General features: G+C 36.6%; 1 protein-coding gene and 1 long non-coding RNA gene across 2 annotated transcripts; one reads left to right on the forward strand and one right to left on the reverse strand.

Moving 5' to 3' along the window:
* Positions 1-343: 343 nt before the first annotated feature.
* Positions 344-12,387, reverse strand: LOC136853609 (uncharacterized). Its single transcript, XR_010857511.1, has 3 exons — positions 12,247-12,387; positions 9,585-9,670; positions 344-459 (listed from the first exon to the last, which is right to left on the reverse strand). It is a non-coding gene; the product is annotated as an uncharacterized lncRNA (long non-coding RNA).
* BI-1 (Bax Inhibitor-1) lies at positions 11,508-23,235 on the forward strand. The gene is made up of 6 exons (XM_067129371.1): positions 11,508-11,596; positions 13,607-13,964; positions 17,723-18,005; positions 18,982-19,155; positions 19,711-19,881; positions 21,426-23,235. Exons 2-6 carry the CDS (start codon positions 13,915-13,917, stop codon positions 21,477-21,479), a joined length of 732 nt encoding a protein of 243 aa, XP_066985472.1. The 5' UTR covers positions 11,508-11,596; positions 13,607-13,914; the 3' UTR covers positions 21,480-23,235.
* The last annotated feature ends 1,239 nt before the right edge of the window (positions 23,236-24,474 follow it).

Below are 24,474 nucleotides of genomic sequence, written 5' to 3' on the forward strand. Positions count from 1 at the left end.
TTAAGTCATGAGTGGATTGGGCCGAAAAGCGTGAGAAAATGTCAACCTAACAACGTCATGACACTGATAAACACACATAACATCCAGGTGTCAATTCCCGGTGACAATATGCGAGAAGAATCATATCATGCGGAGACTTTTCATGTTTAGTTTAGCGGTGTTTTGTCGAGGTACTAGAGAAAAAGAATGTTTGTTGCAAAGAATGTTTGCAGATATACCAGAAAAAAAGATGTGGAGGGAGGGTGATGTGGAGGAAAAAAGGGTGAGTATTGAATAAACAAAATAAATAAGACTACGCTACGCCTACCTGGACGAAAGTATATGAAACAAGCGTAAAACTGAGAGAAAGAACACAATAACTTCAAGAAAAGTAACAAACAATGTAGGACGCGACAGCTGATCCCTCCCGTTTATTTGTCACGTCTGTCTTGTTGTCTTTACCGGAACTCTGGCGGCAACCTAAAAAAAAAAACGGAAACCCGTTTAGTCTCAATCGCGTACCCTTAAAAGGAAACGACCCATCAAATCAAGGTGTAATACTGTTATTACAAAGTAAAAATCGCTGTCATTATACGTCGTAGACAGTTATTGTCATGGCAGTCCCGTATCCAAGTCATTTCGTTACGTTTTCAATCGAAAGACCACCGTAGCGTAACACCGAGTTAATAATCATTATGGGTAAGACTCTGATCGTCAATATATTTGAGTTATCCATCATCATATAGAAAACGGGAATTCTCGACCGACGAATGATATTTTAAAGTGACTGCAATTCTCGATCATACTGATGTTGTACAAAGTAAATCGCCATTTTTGGTCAGTTCATTCGGTATACCGTTTTCTTTTATAGACGAAAGGGTTCCTTCAAAATTATTTAAGGCTTTGTTTCAACTTGTTAAAGCTTTGTTATCTTTTAGTAGCGGCGTAACATGTGTCAAGTCACTGAAACTTTTCCAGTGGAGTAAGACAATTATAGTTCCCGAAATGAACGTATAAATGTTATTAAGTATTAAAATAGTCCCTGCACCAATCACGGTAAACTTTAGTGTCCAAAAGAGCATTCTTTAAATTCGTATTCTGGTCGAGTTACGTTAACTCCTCTGGTATAATTTTGAGTATTAAACAATGCGTACGTCCAAGATGTGTGAGCATTTAATACCTCCCTCTCTTTCTCTCTCTGACTCGGTAAATTAACTACCATATCTCTTGCCACGGTAAATTAGCTACCATATCTCTCGCCAGCTGCAATGGCCAACGTGTCACGTATTACTTTCTCAAGAGCATTTTAGCGTCTTCCAGTCGATGCCGCGTCGTAAATTTTTCGAACAGGACGACACAGCGCCGATGGGTGACGCAGGAGATGCGTCCCAATTTTTTACAAATTATATTCGGCGCGAGGTTACGTTGTAAACGCTGAATGTCTGTCGGTACTCGTTACAAAACGGAGGAAAACTTACTTGTTTCTTGAAGTTTAAGGTTTTAAGAAAGTGACCAGCGAGTGACGACCTTATTTGATGATTTTTTTCATCTTTCTACTGACAACTAAGTCGCATGTGTTTTTTTTTTTTACAGACATTTATTATTATTATTATTATTATTATTATTATTATTATTATTATTATTATTATTCAATTACTTATCCCAACTCGTAGACTTGGACCAAGCTAGTGAAACAGGCCTCCAGAACTAGAGGCCTGTTTCACTTTATAGCTCGGCACAAAAAAAATGCGTATGTAAGTGTATTAATCACAAAAGTCTAGTTGTATATATATAGTATGTATAGTTTACCTTTCACTTCATATATAACCTGTCTACTTCTTTATTCATCTGTTTATTTATTTACCGATTTACTAATATTACAAGACATTCCTTCATTCACAAATTAATTTCTCCCTTCATTTTTGTGTTCATTCACACACATTTTTCCTATTGCAAAAAGAACATAACTTCTCCCATTTTGTTACCACCAAGTTAAAATTCTAAAAAGCCCAATGTATATTAACATTTTAATATTAACTGTCAAATTAACTATCCCAAATGACAGTTAATTTCATGATAAAACTTTCAAAAGATTAGTTAATTGCAAAGTACATTTGATTAAGCACCCTGTCTGAAAAACAAAATATAAATGAATAAGAGTTTTCTTTTCCATTTCAAACGCCACTGGATTCAGGGGTGGTTGACACATGCTTCAGAAGACTTATCTGACACAAACTTATCACTGAATTGTCAGCGGCTACATTACTGTTATCTGGAGAGGAGAAGAAAATGATGATAATGAGGAGATGGTAGGCCCTACACACCAACTGCATTAGGCAAGAGGATTCGAAATGCATTTTTTATTTTTTGGGGGAGGGGAAGGAAAGGAGTGGTCTCTTAACGGAATTAAGTTCAGCTCTGCTGAGTGACTCTCTCTCAATGAAGAATGAGATGCATCTCTCTCTCTCTCTCTCTCTCTCTCTCACTGAAGAATGAGGTGCATTTCTCTCTCTCTCACTGAAGAATGAGGTGCATCTCTCTCTCTCTCTCACTGAAGAATGAGGTGCATCTCTCTCTCTCTCTCTCTCTCTCTCACTGAAGAATGAGGTGCATCTCTCTCTCTCTCTCACCGAAGAATAAGGTGCATCTCTCTCTCTCTCTCTCACCGAAGAATAAGGTGCATCTCTCTCTCTCTCTCTCTCTCTCTCTCTCTCTCTCTCTCTCTCTCTCTCCCAGAGATAAATAGGATGGTATTTAACTCTGATAAATTTGAATCAATGAACTATGGTGATAAAGCAGGAACGCTATATGCATATAAAGGATAATAATGAGACAATCACAAACAAGGAAGCAGTTAAAGACCTTGGTGTGATGTTGAATAGAATATGTTATGCAATGATCAAATAGCAGTTCTATTGGCAAAATGCAAAGCAAAAATGGGAATGTTGTTCTTCAAAACAAGAAAAGCTGAACACTGATTATGCTTTATAAAACGTACGTACGTAGTCCACTTGAATATTGCGATATAATATGGTCTCTCACTCCAAAAGGATATTGCAAAATAGAGAGTACAAAGGTCATTTACAGCTAGAATAGAAAAGTTAAGGACCTTGACTAAAAAACTTAATTCGTAATTTATATAGTCTTGAAAGGAGAAGAGAACGCTTGGTAATTCAAGCATGGAAACAGAAGGAATTACTGAAAACATCATGGAACTAAAAATATCTAAAAGAGCAAGCAGAGGTAGATTAGTAGTGCGAAAAACTATACCAGGAAAACTAAGGAAAGCATACAGGACATTAATCCACCACGCACCAGCATCGATAATGCAGCATCTATTCAATGCGCTACCAGCTCATCTGAGGAACATAACAGGAGTGAGCGTAGATGTGTTTAAGAATAAGCTCGACAAATATCTAAGATGCATCCCAGACCATCCAAGACTGGAAGATGCAAAATATACCGGAAGATGCGTTAGCAATTCTCTGGTAGATATCAAAGGTGCCTCACACTGAGGGACCTGGGGCAACCCGAACCAACTGTAAGGTCTGTAAGGTAAGGTAAGGTCTCTCTCCAGAATCAAATACATATCGCTCAAGTAAAATATTAAAAATTTATATTTTTACCAGACTTCTGAACAGGTGTTCTGGGTGAGAAATTTTCGTCAAATGTGCAAGAAGTAAGCACTGAAAACTGCTCTTAATTCTATTCATTTATTCATCCAGTTGGTTAGTTAGAACACGAATAAGACAGAGCACGCTAACCAGACGAAATATTTGCATGGAAGACTTATACTAAAGAACGCTGGTTTTAAAAACCAGAAATGTCCACAATTCTGCGCTGAAGAACATGAATCTGCAGGAACTGGGTAACGCTGGTATCTTTCCTAGAGACTGACCCCCATAGGTTTTCTTGGTGGTCATTATCTTTATGATATTTACAGTCTTTTGATTATGTTTTTACGGTTATCCTCCTAACCGCGCAACGACTCTTCGCTGCTGGGAGAAAGAGCGCTGGTGACTGGTACAATACATGTACATACGCTACCGGGGTCTGAGCGATGACAGGCAGGGCAGCCGATCGAGACTACAAAGTCTAAACCAAAGCCAAATCAAAGTCGTTCAAAAGAAGGCATCGTGCCTACCCCATATAAATGGGAAAAAAGCACGTTAAAAAGAAGAAGAAGGTTATCCTCAACGGCCCTGTACTAAACACGCCGCAAAGGTGGACACACACCAGGTTAAAACCCTTGGGGGTCACTATCCAGGGAGGATCCCACTTGGCTGGTAATCCCCAAGAAGAAACTTATTTATAAACAGAAAGCAGATAACCTAAAAAAAAAACGTAAAAAAGTTAGAGGGCTAAAAAGTGAAAATAAAGTGTTCAAAGCATGAGAAACTAACTAGAATAATTAGATAAAGGCCAAGCGCTGGGACATATGATGTGGTCATTCAGCGCCGAAACGTAAACTGAGAGAAAAGGAGGTTTGAAAGGTGCAACAGGAGGAAAACCTCGCAGTTGCACTACGAAACAATTATTAGGAGAGGGTTGAGGAAAGCAAGGTGGAACAGAGAGAGAGAATATGAAATGAGGTACCGTAAAATGAATGAAAGGGGTTGCAGGTAGGGGCCGAATGGAAGCTGCCAAGAACCTTAAGTAATACCAACAGTGCAAAGCGTGAGGTGCACTAACGACACTAGCCACACACCCCCCGCCCCCCACACCTCCGGTTTACAAAACATTAAGCAAAGGAAAACAGCAAGAAGCACACAAAGAATCTCTTTCCTAAAGTACCCTTCCTTTGCTTCCCAGAAAGGAAATTGGAGAGTTTTATGACGTCACTCAACGTATCATACGTCAACCTTCGGGGAAAAAAATGTTGTGTCATCTCTATGGTCCGTGGGTTAAACAAGCGTCACAAAACCGTAGGTCTTCAAATGGAGCTGTTGACAAAATTATAGTCATGAGATATGGCCGATTTTCTGATTGTATAGAACGCAGCCATATAATATATTTACGTCCGATTCTATTATCCTGATACGGGCTGTGCACGCGAATATATATATATATATATATATATATATATATATATATATATATATATATATATATTTATTAATTAACTTTTTTTTCTTGGCCACTTCAAACCTAATCAGACAAAATTACTGTCATTATCATAACACACACAACAGCTGACCAGCCTTAATCTCTCTCTCTCTCTCTCTCTCTCTCTCTCTCTCTCTCTCTCTCTCTCTCTCTCTCTCATATATATATATATACAGATATGTATATATACATATATATACATGTATTTACATATACATATATATACATATATAATAACTTTCAGATGAGCAATAAGTTATTTAAATCCAGGAATGTCAAAAGCGGCCCCAAATTTAACAAAAATGGCTATCCTGCTGCAGGATGTTAAATTACTGCATGACCCTGCTTGCCTGTTAATCACAGGAGCTCTTATATGGCAATTTCGGCAACTGGCCCATCAACAGGATGCCATGTCAGCTTAACACTCGACGAAAGTGGGCCTTTGGGTGTGCGTAACTTTATTCTTATTACTTATAGGAGGTCATATATATCAAATTTTGGAAGAGAGAAGTGTCCAAATGGGGTTATTTTGAGCCAAGCGATATCATGATGTCTCATAAGTGATGCATAATGGAATAACTTTGCTTGTAACTTAGAGGAATCCGGATTTAGCAACTTTTGGAAGAGAGAGAGAGAGAGAGAGAGAGAGAGAGAGAGAGAGAGAGAGAGAGAGAGAGAGAAGATAAGATGCCCTTAAGTATTGCTAAATATTCGTATTTTACGTCTTGTTATGCTGACACTTTCTTCGCTGAATTACTAAGTAACTAGTTGCATCACCTTGTACTAGAAATCAAGGTTGCTACAGAATTGCGTTGTGAAAATGCATAGGTTGCACATACTTACACACACACACACACACACACACACACATATATATATATATATATATATATATATATATATATATATATATATATATATATATATATATATATATATATATACAAATTAGAATAACTGCTTTCTCTTTGGAAGTTGAGATATCATACCGTTGAAGAAGGTATATCAACAGTCTAGAAAACTAAAGATATGATAGAGGGTTATCAATCTCTTACGAAAACTGGCCTATTTACCACGAAGCTGACGACGGCAAATGTTTTATCTCTGAAAACTACGACGTTAGATGATGAAGATTTCAGAGCATGATTAACAAATTTGTACGCTTTGAACCCAGATTTTCCTAGGTCTGTGTCCATTAGCTGCATGATATTGCTGTATATTTGTGGTCAATTGTGAATCAAGATCGTTTGAATGACCAGGTTTGGTCCTTTTGGGCACTGAAAGTGGGGTCACTGGACTTGGATAAAATTGATCCTGAATATGCCACGGTCAGAGATATGAAAATTCCCAGAGATTTTTGACACTTTTTAAAGTATATTTCGTCCTAAATCAGCCTCATATTAGTCATTCTATGCAGGAACAACTTTTGATACTGGAAAAACAATCCTTACTACATATTTGCGTCTTGGATGATATTTATAATGAAATAAAGCGGCATCGTTAACAGGCATTGAAGCAAAGACTTTCCATATCTTGGGTGGCTCAAAATGAAGGCAGTTACAAAAAAAAAAAAAAAAAAAAAAAAAAAAAAAAAAAAAAAAGAGGCTGAAGATTGGAAAGCCATCAAGGGTCCATGGTATAGTGGAGCTAGTGAGATTGACAGGCTGACCAGGGTTCGTATGTTATTTTTGCATAAGGGAAAAGTTTTTAAAGAATCAAGAAAAATGATTGTTCCACTGCGTAGAACTATACAGCTGTATGCAACAGAGGTAACTGTAAGAATTATAGTGGTATAATATTACTTAGCATACCAGAGAAAGTATGTGGTCGATTTTGACAGGGAAAATAGGAATGTTTGAAGGGTTTGTAGTGCCAACTCTCCTTTATGGAAGTGAAGTGTGATTGTTTACTGTAAATTCAAGAAATAAGGCTGAAACAGTGGATGCTGCAGTTTACATCTTAACAGGGAAATGGATTCATGTTGAATAATACAGACACACACACATATATATATATATATGTGTGTGTGTGTGTGTGTTTGTGTGTGTGTGTATTATAGTGAATGAATACACAAACAATATTAACCAGAAACAGAAAAAAAACTACTTTAAACAAAACAACTATACAAGGCGAAAAATCCTGTACGACATACAAAACACATTAAACCTAGTCCCATAACGAGTAAAATTCAGTAAAACAAGCAAAACTGAGAGAGAGAGAGAGAGAGAGAGAGAGAGAGAGAGAGAGAGAGAGAGTGAGAGAGAGAGAGAGAGAGAGAGAGAGCAGCCAAGGAAGTCGTGAAGCCGTCTCTCTCTGAGAGTGGCCAAAGAATTTGGCAGCCTAAACGTTTTGGTGTTCAAGAAGAAGAAGAAGAAGAAGAAATTCCCCAGAGATGACTAATTTAGGTTAGGCTGGTCCAAAGGCAAAACGAATTGCTTCACACTTCATCACTTACTATCACAATCACGTACATGAGAGAGAGAGAGAGAGAGAGAGAGAGAGAGAGAGAGAGAGAGAGAGAGTTGTGGATGGTTTCACCTCAAGGGAAATGAGGATAAACTCGTCGAGGTTCTTCCTGTTTTGATGGTGCACGTTTATATTCTGACATTCTGACACCGAAGAGTCATGTCTGCTCTCTCTTTCTCTCTCTCTACCATAGCTGTAACCCATGACAGGAGAGAGAGAGAGAGAGAGAGAGAGAGAGAGAGAGAGAGAGAGAGAGAGAGAGAGAGAGAGAGAGAGATAACGGGGTATCTATTCAAGTACTCCGACTTCATGCTACGTAATAATAATAATAATAATAATAATAATAATAATAAGAATAATAATAATAAGAAGAAGAAGAAGAAGAAGAAGAAGAAGAAGAAGAAGAAGAAGAAGAAGAAGAAGAAATTCACAATCTCATGAAAATCAATCTGTGTAATGAAAATAGTAATATATTTACTATATAATTGTGGATTTTCATTAAACATATAATAATAATAATAATAATAACAATAATAATAATAACAACATTGGTACCCAATCTGCAACTGTTATCTTAGTTTCCATGGTAACGATGAATTCCAGTTCAAGTAGCTGAGCTTATACCTCGTGGCATTCTCAGTGAAAGAGCTCTACAATATATATAAAATATTCAACAGTCTCGTTGGACTTGTGTGTATAAATAGCCTGAGGGTTTTGTACTCATAAACAGGTTTTAAAACACGTAAGCGCATATTGCGTATCCTTACGCTACATAAGCCTAAATCCGGGAGTTTTAATATATATATATATACACATACACACACATATATACAGTATATAATATATATATATATATATATATATATATATATATACATATATATATATATATATATGTACATATATATTATATGTGTGTATTTGGGCGTAGGTGTGTAGGGTTTTCAAGATACAGTCTTCAGCATCCGTTAAACTTTTACCTCGTCAAGAAATGGATAGATAAATGAATCAATAACAGCATTCCTTAACAAGTATATCAACTCCACGCAACGAATTAATCACGTCACCTTTAAAAACTCCCAACTCCCAAAAGACGAACACAATCATTCTCAACGAGATCGATCGTTCAAAGAAAAAAAAAAAAAAAATCCGACGTAACCCGGGCTACATGTCTTTCCATAGAGCAACAACAATCACCGGCACCCCTCCCCCCCCTCTCAACATCACAGAACACTCCAGAAGGTTCCATTATCAATTCATGGACACGTCACGCGATACGAATGTCGCATCAGGCGATAGAGACGTGTACTTGAAGCATGAAGAGTTGGTGGACAGTGATTTACAAAGTCTTCATTGTTTTCCGAATGTTTAGGGTCTCGAGTCCGTAAGAATCGGTTACGTATAGAAGCATTAGTCTCACTGTATCATTTCAAAAGGCCCGGATGATTAGGAAATATACTTTACCTACATAAAAATGAAACTTAAATTGACGAACGTGTCACAGTCGCCTACGCCGAAACAATAACAATGATATTGCACATACGTCTTCTGAATTCTCATAAGGCTTGCCTAAATGATCGTAAGGACAGGATCGAAAACATAAATGAACGGTTTCTTTATATAGTACTAATAAGAACGACTCACCACCTCAATTTGCTAATGAACACAAGCATCTTTGGATCCTGGGGACATTAATTATCTCCCTCTCTCTCTCTCTCTCTCTCTCTCTCTCTCTCTCTCTCTCTGGCCCTTTCATTTTAAACCAACTATAACGCATAGTTTACGTTCTTAATGTTTTTCAATTTTAGTAACAAATTAAACACTCAATCATATTTTCACTACATGCAAGAAAAATATAGCTGAAAACAACAAAACATAAAAAAGAGGAAAACCTTCATTCTTCATAAAATAAAAAAAGTCACTCCCTTAATTATAAAATCGTATTACATAACCTTACAATTCTCCCAAATCCAGGTTACGACAAAACAGACTAAATAGCCTAGCATTCACCAATACATTTCATGTGCACTTACATTATATGATGTGGGTTTCGTGAAATGCTGTGTGAACTTGCAGGCAACTGCATCTTCGTGTGCTTCCATTATGCGGTGGTATGGCACTGAAATAAAAAAAAAAGCTTAAATAAGCAATGAAATTACCGTTAGATGATCCCGTCATTTCTATTGCTCTTGTAATTTAAAATGGAAAACTAATGTAAATCTCGACAGAGGATGCGTTGATTTGCTACTAAGAATAAACCTCCATACAACATGAACGCGGAGTTTTTAAGATTTCCATGTGCACAATTTATACTGAACAAACTACCCCAGCAGAGAATGCCCATATGCAAAATAAGAAACGGCAAAGTGCAGACGAGAACTAAATAGACCCAACAATGAACAATTAAAACACGCCCATTCTCAAACAACTGAGAACTAGGTCTAAAAACATGGAGATCTAAACCATTATTACAGCCTCCAAAAAACTCCCACAGGATACAGACGACAGTTTGTCGTTATCAAATATTAATCCAATCAGCTTCCTCTCTACAGCTCACTCTGTCGAATGACCTGAGCCTCCGGCGGTGGTCAGATCTGAAGGGCACTTAAGGACACACTTACAGGTCTTGTGATGACTACCAAGGTCTATAGAGCTACTTTCTACTCAGTTACACGTGGCTGTAGTATGAAGCTGGACAGCTGAACACGGTCTTTCAGTGTACGAGTATATCAAAGTTCCGTTGAGTTTTAATGGCGATTGAGCTTTATATTTTCATACAGTATGGTAATTGTTAGTATCTATATTATTTCCTTATACGGTATAAAACAACATTAATAAGTGGCTTTTCTACCTGAAATACTTCAGAGCTTTTTCTCTTAATATTTTTTTCAGATTTATTCTTCATACTTGGCAGGTGCTTGTTGCGCGGAGCTTACCTTCTGTATTTAAAAGTCCTTTTCATATATATATATATATATATATATATATATATATATATATATATATATATATATATATATATATAACTGAAGAGGTAACACGTTTATTAACGCTTCGCTCATTTTCAAAATACACCCTCTAGACACGTGACCTAATTTTGATGACATGAACTTACAACAAACAAATCTGAACGGAAAGTCTTTTTCAAACCAGCCAAAGTCAGTCTTTACAAGACTTAGTCACCGAGAACTGGCTAGGCTGATGGACTGGCTCTACCTCTTTTTATCACCCGTCCACTCGTTCCCAAATATTCTGTTTCAAGTCGCAAATTCTTTGGATTTTTTATCCTTCATTTATTTAGAATACATCAACATGGATACATTTAACATCGGCCTACCGTAGATGTATTTTGCTGCATTTCTCTTCAAAATAAATGTGTTTAGATAAAGACAAAGTGCATGTATTCAACAGCATTTGCTTACCTATACGTGTATTGTGTTTGATCAATCACATTCAGCTGTTATGTTCAATAACAGTAACATATTACTTTTAACAGTTTTATTTGATACAGAGTAAACGTTTTACAAGTATTTCTATATATATATTTTTAAATTCTAAGACTTTTCTACATGGAAATCGTTGGAAATGTATAGGCCTACATATATCGCAACAGATTGATAGCATGCGGATATCAAAATGTTATGTTTACATAAGTCTGCATCTTTTTTGTAGCGACCTCTATATGTCGGCTTCAGTCTTCGTGATTATAAAGCTTACCTATATATCCAAATAACAATGCTTTCTCTATCATTTTCTGAATCAACAAACAATATGATTCTCTTCCTGTCGTAGCCGCTAAATGCCGTAAGTTTTGTAAAGAACTTGGCTTCATTTAGCCATAGGCTTGTGTCTACTGTACAGTATATGGGTCACCATAATGAGAAACGTCAATTTTTAGGTCTGGGTAGCTTCGGTGAAGGCTGAGGACCTCCCCTTTCCTTTAGAAATAGCAGTGATGAAGATAACAAACAAGCAATCATTGTTATCCTCTGATTTGCAGCAGCCTAGGTCAGGTTAGGTGGGAGTCATAGAACAGAGGCCCTAGGTATGAATGACTCAGCACAATGGGTTGGGTAATGTTAGGATAGGTTACGTTAGGATGCATACCTGTATTTTACTGTATTTTATGACACCTTAGGTAAGATGGATGGGGGTGGGGGCCCCTGTCTGGTCAAATAGGTTGTAGTACCCATGTTATGTTTTAAAGGTTGATCAAAGAAAATTTGCTAATGAAATAGTAGGCTTTAGATGTTAACATTATTTTGTTATTATTAATTGACATTTAGTTCAACTGGTAAAAATTTTTTAAACCAATGATTTTGCAAATGTGGTTTTCTTTTTTTTTTTTTGAGATTTTTAAACACAAGAATTTGGAATGATGGCAACCTCGTTATCATTCTTGTGTTTAAAATTGAAACGTAATTAAAACTTTCCAAAATCTCAAAAAAGAAACCCTAGCCTAAAATTTGGCTGGGTTTCATCATTGGTTTTTAAGTAATTGGTTCCTCATTATTTTACCAGTTGAACTAACACCTGTCAATTATCTGCCTTAGTATTAACAAAATAATGTTAGTCCATCTAAATAATATTAATTTTCTTACTATTTCATTAGCAAATTTTCTTTGATCAACCTTTAAAACATCATAAATCAACTAGCCCTAGGCCTATGCGATGGTATTTCCACACCTCACTTACCTAGGCCTGTCCAGTAAAAAAGGTTTGGCAATCCTTGAATTTTCATCTTCACGTATTTCCTCATTTATAAACTTCCTTTGTCACGTTTAACATATGGAAAATGTCTGTTATCTTCAACGTAAGCACAAACACGAGCCAAAATATACATATGAAAAGGAAGGAGGTCAACTATTTGTAAACAAATACGGTCGTTTAACCTCCATTAACGTTGTGGAACTTGTGGTACCCTCCATTAGCGTTTTTTGGAACTAATTCGTTAGTTATAAATTAATACTGTCTAAATACTGAGGAATATTATGCTTCAAAAAGACATCCCATTTATTGCAGATTTTTTTTTAACAAAAAGCACCGTGCCATTGCGAATGAAAGTACCGAATTGAAATCGAAGAAAAAGTTCCAAACAAAAGGGTCTAGGCTAATTCTCATGAATTCTCTCACTAACATATTGAAGCAATATACGTTAGCCCTCTTATTCGGGAATATATGAGTCCTAAAAGCTTATGAGAGTTTTTGACTAACATAAGATGGACCAAAATGGTTAAGATGACGATAATGTTATATCAAAATTTTTTTTTCCTCGTCAGTAATCAATGTTACAGTAAAACAGTGCATTCAGACGTTATCACTCCTTGGAAACGCCCATTAAATTCATGAAAAAATTCTTGGGATCCACAATTCGTAGCAGACTGAATTATATATCCACATATTATTAACAGTGTATGAAATACCGTGTGTACCCCTCATGTTCACATGTAAATGGAATATAAGAGTGGCACGTACAGTACAAAATTACTTATATTCCGCATGGTTCAATGAACAATTTACTACGTTCTGTTCAGACTGACATGTTTGGATACACGGAAATATAACATTTAATACAAAAACAAATAAATGACTTATTAAATGTGGCTATAACATGAGCACACATTGACAAATGTCAAATATCACCCCCTTTTTCTAAAATACAGTAATCTTTATGTGAATTTAAATTTTAGTTGCGTATCAAATAAGGTTAGACGGATATCAGAATACTGAAAAGAGCATGTATTAAAGTAGGAGCCTTGTAAATTATTTGTAAGTTTAAAAGAATACTCGTAACACATGTACAAAAAGAAAATTATCAAGGTTTTTTTAAATGAACCGCCCGAGAGAACTCCACGTCAAGTTTGTGGGCTGTGACGTAGAATGACGTTAATATCACTGTTTGAACCTCTTTATTTTGACTTAGTTTAGAGAAGGTTACTAGTAATGTTAGAAATTTGATGCAAAATTTTCTATTCATATAAGATAAAATTAAATTTAATGAACTTAAAAAGTTTAAATACCCTCTTTATTGAAGATTTTCTAAATTATTCGCCAGATTAAGCCACCGTTAACTACTACGAACACCATCGACGCTCCGGCACAAGGTTAACTGATGTAATATCACCCCAAAAGAATGTAATTTTCAGTTCCTTCCGCTACCTCCCTGACGAGAACGTGTCAGTATATTAAAACCTCTGATTTAGTGTGGATATCAAGTCTCAGAAGGCAAGAAAAAATTAAATTGGACCACTCGTCTACGTCGGGAAGAAGAACGTCGCCATTTGTGAGAGGATATTGAGATAGTGAAGGACTAACCCCGTTTTGTTTCTCTCTCTTCGTTTTATTTCCTTCGTGGTTGGCGGAATGGATGGGATTAACCTGAAGGGATTCGCCCAGGGCCTCACGGCGGATTTGTGAGTATAATTAGAGTCCTGTTATTTAGATTTAATTAAGAAAAAGGAGTAAAAGACATCGTATTTGTTCAGGCCTGACCCCAGTCACGTAGAGTAGACTCGATGACATCAGGTGACAAGTGCCGAGTTGTCGGTTGTTTTACCTTTATTTCCATTCATTTAACTAAATTTCATTAATGTTATTGTAATTAGAACATTTTAATGTCCATGAAAGGTTTATTTTTTCACTAGGCCAAATTTTCATACGACGAGGCTAGGTTGGCCATACCTTGGTATTATTGGACATTTGTTACGTCTGTTAACATCTAATTAATGAGGTTTTGTTAATTTTAACGTAATTATACCACTTACTGACCTGAAAAGGTGTAAGCCTTGGCTATTTGGTCATTAGGCCCCCGGCCATGTCAGGCCACGTTCCTGAAGTAGGTAAGATCTGGTCAGGTCAGGACTGACATTATAGGAAGGGTTAGGCCATGGCTATTTGTGTATGAGGAACCCGTCTCTGTCCGCGTTTCAAAAATTTCAGTTGTCTTACAAAAACTACTGAAATATAGGGACGTATGCCAACCCAACCTGATTTAGGGTGGTAAGCGTTCAGTAAAACCGAAGACGACTATCCTACCATGGCCTGGTTCCTGTCAGTCACAGACTGGAATATTTCCTTCCATGGATGTGTGTCTTTGGTTATTTTTTTATGTCTGCTGTCTTTTATGTTTTTACGCTCATTCCCAAAGGGTGGAACTGAACTTGGTGCCTATTTTGTGCCCAAATTAGTAGCAGCTGAGGTAATTCTTAATTATTAGCTCCGTGCCTGATTTTTTCTACACTTTTAAGGCTTCTGATACTGGCGGTGGGTTTGTTTGTTGTCGGCCAAATGGAATATCCCTTCGCCGTGTTTAGTACTGGGCCGGGCGAGTGGGGTTACCCACTTGCCACACGGGATATGAACCGTTTGAAACAGACGCACCCATGCTCCGTCTTGTGAAGATCACGTTAGAAACCCCTGTTGGATGGACTGCTACTTAGTTCTTAAGCTGAATTAGAGGTTAATTAGTATTTGTCTGACAAAAATTGGGAAATGGTGGTTTTCAAACCTTATCCTCCATCTATAAGGTAATTCAACCAAAAACTGTATGAAAAAGTCAAGTTATTTTACTTCCTTTAGAGGAATTTAAAGTAATATTTTGTCGGCCGCCTGGGCTGCTACTTAGTTCTATCACAGCTGAATTAGAGGGGTGCAATAGTAGTCTTCAGTTTTAACTAAGTCAGTACAAAAATAAAACACAGGTTCCTTGCCGGCTTAGACCTACCCCCGCGCTAGGAAATGGTGGTTTTACATATTTACCTTGACTTTATCCTCAAAGTAAAATAACCGCCAATTTTACTGGAGTCTATTACCGCTATTAGGGTGAAATACAGGGATGTAGGCCTACGCTATTCCAACCTAACCTAATCTAGGGTCATGAGTCTTAAATTACTGGCATTGATTCCTTGTCAGACCCTGGCTGAGCTAGCCCTATAGCCTAAATCATAATATGTATTTGTTTGGAGTAGTATGTAGCCCATACCAGCAAAATTGCCATCTGCTACGAGAGTTGGATTTTCATGAGTCGTCGATCGGATTTACCACCTTTTGTTTGTTTGCTGTTTATATTCTGTGTTTTTGTGTTAATCCCCAGCGGGCTGGTACAAAACACTGTGCCCATTACACATGTAAACTTGTAGTTACCGAACTAGAGGGGCACGTAGTACTGTAGTCTGCAGTTTTACTCTGATACTTCTATTAGATTACATCCAATCCTGAACTTTTGAGGTGAATGATTCCTTTGTGGCAGTTGGAAGGAAGAACAGCAAATGCTTTTGGATGAAAGCACAGGCATATTAATCATATTGCTCTGATTTTGTAGGCCTAGGGTGTAACCCTTGTTGAAGTAGGTGTATGATTGGGTAGGTTTGAAAGTTTTGTGACATATTCATTGGTCTTTTGTTGTGCCACCAAAAGAGAACCTTGAGAAGTAAAGGAGAGAGGTGCTCCTTGTAGCTGTTCATGTCTTCCAAGGCATTAGCCAAAGAAGGCCCATGGGGATTTTGGGGTGGAGGCTCCTTGGTAAGTATTGGAGTTCAGGAACCAAAACCCCCAAGCCAGGTTTGCATGTGAGTTGATGCAGGATCAGGGATATGTGTTAAAGAAGACTGGTAACCAAGGCCAAGCCACTTGTTGAATTGTAAACTTGAACCTATACTTGCACAATGCTCAAGTTTATCAAACATACGAACAGCACTTGTACTGTAAGTCGTGCGATGTTAGCATATTAGTTTAGGTCATGCCAGGAATGTGTAATCAGTTTTTGTGTGATAAGAATGGTAACCAATGCCAAGCCACTTGTACCAGTGGACAGTTAACACCCATCAGTCTATGTACATTACACGATGCTAAAGTTTCATGAGTTTAGGGACATTCTGTAAATTGTGCCTTATAAGCATATTAGCAAGTGAAGTTTATGTTGGAAAATTGTAAGATTTTTAAGAGATAACAAGGAGGGGTAGTCAGTGAGTCACTTGTTTGAACGAAAGCTTAAACCAGTTGATCTGCATAAAGCCACCATGCTTAAGTTTGAGGGAGTCTGATAGTCATACAATGTAAGCATGTTAGAAAGCTATGGTATGATAGGATAGTGTAGTTGGTGTTTTGTCTTATCAAGAAGTGGTAGCCAAGGTCAGGTCACAAATTCTAACGGAACCCTAAGAATTGCTAGAAGTAAAGGGACATAATTTGAAAAATAGTGATTTCTCAGTCATTTCAAGCTTGCACATTAATGAAGACTGGAAAAGCGTAGGGTATTCAGTATTTTTTTTTTTTTTAGGTACCCTCAATTGCTATGTCCTACAAAGGCATTTTTGCTCACATGTCTTGGCTAATTATTTGTTTTATTTGTAGCTTACCTCAGTTCACACCAAATTCATTAGCTGCAATAGTGCAAGAATACTGTAACACTGTGTATTTTAACACATCAAAATTTGATGTCTGTAAACAGTATTATATGTATCTGTGGTGCACCACTGTACTGTGACTGGAAATGATAAGTAAAGAACCACATTAATGTATGTTAGCGACTGAATTTTTCAAAGTACAAAAAAGGTTAACCCTTTTTCAGCCTTTTTTGTATTTTGAAAAATTATAGTCTCATATGCAATATAATACATGGCACATCTTGTCTTCCTCAGCAGTGAGATGTCTTTAAAGGGGTTATAGTTTAATTTTTTTTTTTTTATTGAATTTCAGTTTTACATATGAGAATGTTGACATAATATGCACACAATTATTCAGTATTATGCATACAGAGAAACGTTGTGAAACTTGATACTGGATGGTACCTTGTTGCCTTGGTTTGATTTTACTACTTGGAGTACTATAAAATGAATAACATCTTAGAATCGAAGGGCATGCATGAATTGTATGATGTTGAATGAACAATGAATTAAGGTGGAGAGATGTTGGACAGCAGTGTTTGAGGAAACAAAAGAAATATGAAAATTTTGAAGGTAAAAAACAACGTAGCTGTTGGACAAAAGGATGCTTCAAGAAACCTTTACTGTGTGCCATTCAGTGATTGGTTTGAGTAATACATACTTTGCTAGGAGTTTTATTTGAATGTATGGTTTCTTTTTATGTTCTGTACATGTACAATGCCTTTTAGTACATACGCTTTAAGAAATTTTGTCTGCAACCATTCAAAACATTACTCTTCTTTTCCCAGGGAACCACCTGTTAGGAAGCACCTGAAAAATGTGTATGCAACCTTCACACTGGCTACTTTGGCTGCTGCAGCGGGAGGATATGTCCACCTGTTCAGCAGCATTATTGGAGCAGGTTTGCTGACTGGCATTGCTGCCCTAGGCAGTTTGATTTGGTTGATGATGACCCCATACAATGGACAGAACCAGCTTGCACGTCTGTCACTGTTCGGCACCTTTGCCTTCTTCACTGGAGTGAATTTAGGCCCTCTTCTTAGTATGGCTATTGTAGTGAACCCAGCTCTGGTAAGTTCTGTACAGTATTCAGTATTTTTTCCCCATCATGATAATGTTACACATTGAAAGAGATGTCTTTTTTTGGGGTGTCTAATAACAGTTGTTGTTCAACATCAGTATGTTTTGATATCCTTCAAGGGGTTCCATGCTAGGGAAGTAATGTGGAATTGATCCATTACCAGGAAGTGGGTTAGACTGGAAATTAACCATAGATGTTTTGAATTGGGTAAATTTTTCTCTAAAGGGCTCTGCTAATTTTGAACTTACTGTATATTAAAATTCCTTCATTTAGAAATATCAGAAGTCTTCATTCTCTGTGTTAACCTTCATGTTTTATTTATTCTCATTAGATGCCAGTGTTTGTGAGTTAATACTTGCACTGTGGCTTTTAATGAACTTGATCATCGTTGTCCATAGTGAGGTCTTTATTTGGAACCTTTAGTTCATTCACCTTGTACCAGCATAGTCCAGTTAGCAATTTAAATAGCTGTGTTTTGGTCAGGTAGATAATCTTGGCTTGTTTAATTGGGAATTGGAACAGTGTTCATAGATGTGCTGTGAATACAGGAATAAGAGACTTGTTGGAAGTTGAAGATATTTGTAGTGAGTTAAGGGCCATTTGGGTTTCCATTTTCTTGGGCTGATTTTGTATTGGTGCAGTTCCTTTTCAAGTATTTTCAGTCTAGGTTTAGTGTATGTCAATGAATGATTGACCTTTATTTTTTCACACAACCCTTAAAGTCAAGGCTGCTAAGGTTAAATTATTAATCAATTAGTCTTCAGAGATGTATGAAAACCTAGTTTATTTTCTTAAAACTGACTTGACAACCTAGTTTATTTTCGTATAATTGACTTAAGTGTAAATCATTGAACTGTACTCCATTATTTTGATGAAATAATGCAGAAATAAATACTGGTGGCATTTTAAACAGGGACATAACGTGTACTCTTTAATGCCCTATTTAATTCTTGAAATTTCTTTCAGATCATGCAAGCTCTCCTTGGTACAAGTGTTGTCTTTGCGTGCTTCTCATTGTCTGCATTGTTTGCTCCTAGAGGATACTACCTGTTCCTTGGGGGAATACTGTCCTCAGCATTGTCAACCTTGTTCTGGCTTTCCATGATGAACCTATTCTTTGGCTCACGGCTAATTTTCCAGGTGAGTTTCAGAGTTTTCTGTAGTACTACACTTTCATAGATTTTAGAAAATATAACTGAAATTTGTGTATTTGGCAAGAGGCCAAGAGTAGAGAAAAGAGGATTTTTTTTTTTTTTTTTTTTTTTTTTTTTTTAAGATTATTATAATGTATGTATATTGTAGGTGTTAGCTTTGGAGAGTTTTCCTTAATTGCAGAATCAAGTTCATTAATAATGAAACTTCTTTCAACTAATGTACATAAGTTTAAATATATTTTTAAGAAATCAAGCATCAAGAGTTAGGCTAATTATCCATTTATTTGTGGATAAAGAGAATTGTATTTGATGTCAAAATTAGTAGTACTGTATACTTACGTAAAGTGATTAAACAAATAAGGGCCCTCCCCTGAGTTTTTGGCTCTCCAATGCCTTTAAACATAATTCAACAGTATATCTTTGTTCTTTTACCTTTTTGTTGCTCTTGAGAGCTCAGATGACCATGTTTACATTAATATTTTGAAATGCCTTTGAATCCTCATAATTTTATCGTGAATTTGACTTGAGTTTTGTATTCCAGGCAAATATCTACATTGGACTTGCTGTCATGTGTGGTTTCATAGTCTATGACACACAGGCTATTGTGGAAAAGGCCAGGCAGGGTAGCAAAGATTATGTGATGCACAGTGTAGATCTCTTCATAGATTTTGTTGCTGTGTTCAAGCGACTTCTCATCATCCTTACTGACAAGGTATGGTTCATTTCAGCAAGTTTGCTCCATTGTGTTGTAGTATTTTGTCAAATTTGAAACAGTGTATGGTAATAAAAAATGGTTTTACTTTAGTGTAAAACCATGTGCATGTAGTATTTGGTAATCTTAAACAGGTAGGTATTTGTGAACCTCGCTGCAACAGACCCAGCTATAATGTTATTCGCTGTGAAAACAAACAGGTAGAGCTAAACTGATGGTTAATACTAGGTATTATGCTTCTTAAGGAAGGGATTAATGTTGATTGAGATTAAACGAGATTTGCATTGTTATACAGTAACTCTGTAGTACAGTATAGAAGCACAGTATTAGCTTTGCTTTCAAGTTGACTGTTTTATGGCTTGAATTTTTCCATATTGAAAGCAATATATTTCTCTATCTATATCTCTCTCTTAGCTGTATCTTTTAAGCATGTGCATTTCCATAGTCTGTTAGAGAGAATTTTAAGATTTGTATGATAACAGAGCAATCCAAGTAGCATAAGATAGTAGAATTATGAATAACTGTAGCTACTTTGCTTATACTTAGCCTAAGCCTACGTTGATAAGAATAGTTTAGGAAAATATTAATGTAAATGGATGGAAGTACCATATTACAGTAGCAGAAAGGTAGTAGACAAGGTGCAGAGAATGGTAGTAGACATGTACAAGGCAGTTTAGCGTACATTACTGAACTTCTTCCATAGACAAAGAACCAGAAACAGAGACATTGCTCACTTGCCATTTCCAGTCATCGAAGGAGTTGTCAAATTTTCTAATTTTTAAATTTCCAAGTTAGAAATGGTGAACGTGTGTTAATTTTTTCAGTTGGTTTCTGAAGTAGTAGTAAATTTAATCTTACTCGGCTGCATGGCGTAAGAATATTTTAAGTTCACAACTGAGATGCTGTTACATTAAAGGATTATTCCATAAACTTTATATAGGTTTAAGAGTAAGAGTTTGTGATTTAATGTAAAAAGTACAGTACAGTTTACAAATGTCTGTGTAAAAGTGTACACAATGTTGTCTGTGTAAAAGTATACACTGTTTCTACAGTGCATTATAAATTATTTTGGCTGGGCTATGTTTTTGTTGAGAGTATAAAGAAGTCCATGTAATGCTTTGACCTCATAACCTAAGGGGCTTCGGGTTTGTATGCAATTAGATGTTGAGTGATGCATATCTGTTTAATTAGTACTACAATTTCTGATGTAGTTTATTGAATTTTGTTTTGAAGCTGATAAGTGTTCAAAACGGTTGGTTTTCCAGGTTCATTTCAGTATTGTAGTAGTTGTAGTTCTTGGTGTAGTCTTGTGATAAAGCCAATTTATAATATCAGTAGTTCTTGATATTTAGTCTTGTGATAAAGCCAATTTATAATATCATGGCAGTTTTTGGAGTTGACTATATATTTATATACTGTAGTTAAGGTATGTAGTTTAGAAGGGTTACTATTGTAGAATGTTTGTCTCTTTGATAGTAAAACCCTCTTTCTTCACATAAGCATGTGTATATTTGCTATAATTTGACGAACTTCTTTTTTTGCAGGAAGCTCAGAGCAAGAGGAAGAGGAGAGATGACAGGGGTTTCTTCTCCTCTTAGTCTTATGTTGCAAAGGATTTTTTTTTTGTCCTCCAGTAAACGTTTGTTTAGGTATGGACCTCTTATAATTTAATTTTTAGTTTATCATAGGCCTTTATTAGAGAAGATTACCTTGATTTATTTAGTAGTAAGGGAAGAGTTTAAACCTTAAGGGAATTATGATTTACAAAACATTTAATATTATGGCTTCAGTCTTCAGAGTAAAAATACTGAGTTTTCCAGCTTGGGTTTTGTATTTTGTTCAGCCAAAAAAGAAAAGTTTGAGTTTTTCCAGAATAACATTTTGAGGTATTCGAGAATAACATTTTGCTGTTTTACAGTGAGGTCCAGGTTTATGGATGTTACAGTAGGGTGTGATAGAGAAAAACCATTTCTACTCAAGAACGTTCCTCCTCACATTTGAAAATATGCAATGTAATTTAGAATACAGTATCTCACACTGGTACTGAGGAAGGCCGTTGTGTATATGAAACTGAAGTGATTGCAAGCTTTAGTGTTCTTGTGGAAAATGATTTTGATGAGGTAATGTTTTTTGCATGGTTGCTGTTTTTACACACCAGTCTGAAAAAAAAAAAAACAGGTGGTTTAGGTTTTGTTACACAAGTTTCTTAGGCTGAACTTAGTTCAGAATTTTATATGAAATAAGTTTTTCAATGGAGAGTATAATTTTCACCAACATTTTATGATTTTGTTGAACTTGGCTTTTGCATAACCTGAGGAGATTTCCATTTATAGTTTATAACTGGTGTCCTGTGTACCTGCTAAACGCAAACTTTAAAGGGGATTGATTATGGTTTGTTAATTGTGTGTATGTAAATTATACTTTTGATGAAATTTCAGACTGTTTTGATATAATGGACTCATGGTTGATTATTAGTTGAAATGAATACTTAAATAAGGCGAACTACATATGCTAATGCAACTTCCATGGTCAGTCTCCTTTTATGTTAGTATCCTAATGAAAGTCAGTAATGTACACTTTTTGACAGGGTTCTTAAAATCCTAGAACTACATTTTTTAAGAATATAATTGTGTATGGTCAGTTTCGGTCTTGGAAGTCTCTAGCGTGACTTTATTTTTAAGATACTCTGCAATTTCCATTCCAGCTATTTTGAGATAGTCCTTACCTGGATCTGTGATAAAAGTACTGTAGTCTTCAGTTGTCAAACATTAAGATCTTATTTGTAGGGATTGGAATGGTCTTCCTGTTCAGACTACTATATTTAAGCATTCTAAAGAATTTGGTTTATATGTCTAAGATCATTCAAACTTGCAGAAGTGCTCCAAGAGGTTCAGCTAAATTCGTTGTCCTTAATAATCATTGGAACTAATTACCAGACTGTTCCACAGTGAAGTAGCAGAGAATCCACAGAAAAATCTGGATGGTTCTAGAAGTAGGAACCCTTTCATTATCCTCTGGGAATGTTAAACTCAGAAAATGAATTCATTTTGGCACCTTGCATTTATGATGGATGATAGGTTTTTCATATTTTGCATCTCTTTGTATCTAAAGTTTTCCATATCAAAAGAGAAAGGCAGTGATGTGGAAGTGAATCATTTTAATTTACATTGACTAGAGTTAATTTAATGTTAATGCTATATTTCTATATCACTGTTAAGTCATATTTATGTAAATAAGGCACAAGATCCACCATAGATACAAAAAAATTTTTACAAGCTGAATCTGAAATTGTATAGAAGGGCCTAGATGAGTGTTGATATGGTAAATTGATTTAATAAAATTTTATATGGATTCGGACAGTTTTTGTTTTTCCTCTGTTTCACTGTATGAAAAAAATAGATTAGGGATCCCTATTCATCGGGAAGAATAGTGTTTTCTTGTGTATAAATCTGCTAAGTTGGAACTAGCTTTCTCTTTAACATGTGTTTTGGTAACCTCTCTAATGTGGTTAAACCTAAAGTCATCAATGGAGGGTTGGTATGAGCAGGTGTGGTGGAGCTTCATATCCTTTTTGTGGATCACTATGATAGCTCCATTTTTGTGGGTAGGACCTGCCATCCTGACTTTCCCTGCAAACTGCACGGGTTTGTGTCCGCAGTAGAGAAAGTTTGGAGTTAAGGCCAAAAAGCATTAACTGGTGTCGTCAGAAGTGAATACTCCCTCCTGAAGTACAGTATTTCCTCAGGAAGTGTTCCATTTTGTAACACTACTGAATGTGTGTGTGTCCTCTCCCTACTCCTTCCACACAAACTGGCTACTTGATCTGGGAAGGTGTGAGTGAGGAGAGTAACTTAACATGTGGTCTCTTCTAGTGGCAAGTCAGATGTGCATGCTGTGACCCGTATGCATTCAAATCTTTCACTGATTGATTACTTGTAGAAGATTCATCTTTTGCTGCATTCCCCAACTACATAGCCTTAGCAAAGTCAGGAGGGTCTTCATATACTGTTGCTGCACCTTTCCCTCCTCCCTGCCTCCAAATCCTCTCCCTTCTACATGTCCCTTTGCCTCTCAGTCAAGATGGGGCGTTATGTATGGGAAGGCATGATCAGTGCACGTACCATTACCATGTTGGCTGCTACTGTTTGTTGCTGCTCCTGCTCAGGAACTAGTTAGGCTGCGTCCACACGATCGAGCTTTGTTCGATGAACTTTGTCTGGTGTGACGTCAGAAACAGGCAAACTTCTGACTTTGCCTACTGTGTCTCCGCTTCTGATGTCACATCGGACAAAGCTCGATCGTGTGGACGCAGCCTTAGTATTGAGCATCCAGTAGTGGTTGTCCTAAACATGGGAGATGCCCCCACGGTATCAATTACGGCCACTCTTGCTGCAGAGGAAATTAAGACGAGGGCTAGAGGAAAGGAGAAGCAACACTAAGTATTTTCATCCTCCTCACTGAGCTCATTCTCCTCTTCCTCCTAGTCTTTTCCACCTCCCTCAAACAGGAGGAAGTAGTAGTCCAGAAAACCTCTTGCAAGAATTCCCAGAGGACTTCAAATTAGCTCCCTTCCCCAGCTTGGACAGGGGTGGG

Source organism: Macrobrachium rosenbergii, chromosome 27, assembly GCF_040412425.1.
Source record: "Macrobrachium rosenbergii isolate ZJJX-2024 chromosome 27, ASM4041242v1, whole genome shotgun sequence".
NCBI lineage: Eukaryota > Metazoa > Arthropoda > Malacostraca > Decapoda > Palaemonidae > Macrobrachium > Macrobrachium rosenbergii.

What these genes read in the sequence shown, in the direction of transcription:
- BI-1 (XM_067129371.1), top strand. Translation starts at nt 13,915, where the DNA reads ATGGATGGGATTAACCTGAAGGGATTCGCCCAGGGCCTCACGGCGGAT. An exon ending in GCTCACGGCTAATTTTCCAG is followed by an intron (nt 19,156 to 19,710) that starts GTGAGTTTCAGA and finishes TTTGTATTCCAG; the next exon opens with GCAAATATCTACATTGGACT. An exon ending in TCATCATCCTTACTGACAAG is followed by an intron (nt 19,882 to 21,425) that starts GTATGGTTCATT and finishes CTTTTTTTGCAG; the next exon opens with GAAGCTCAGAGCAAGAGGAA.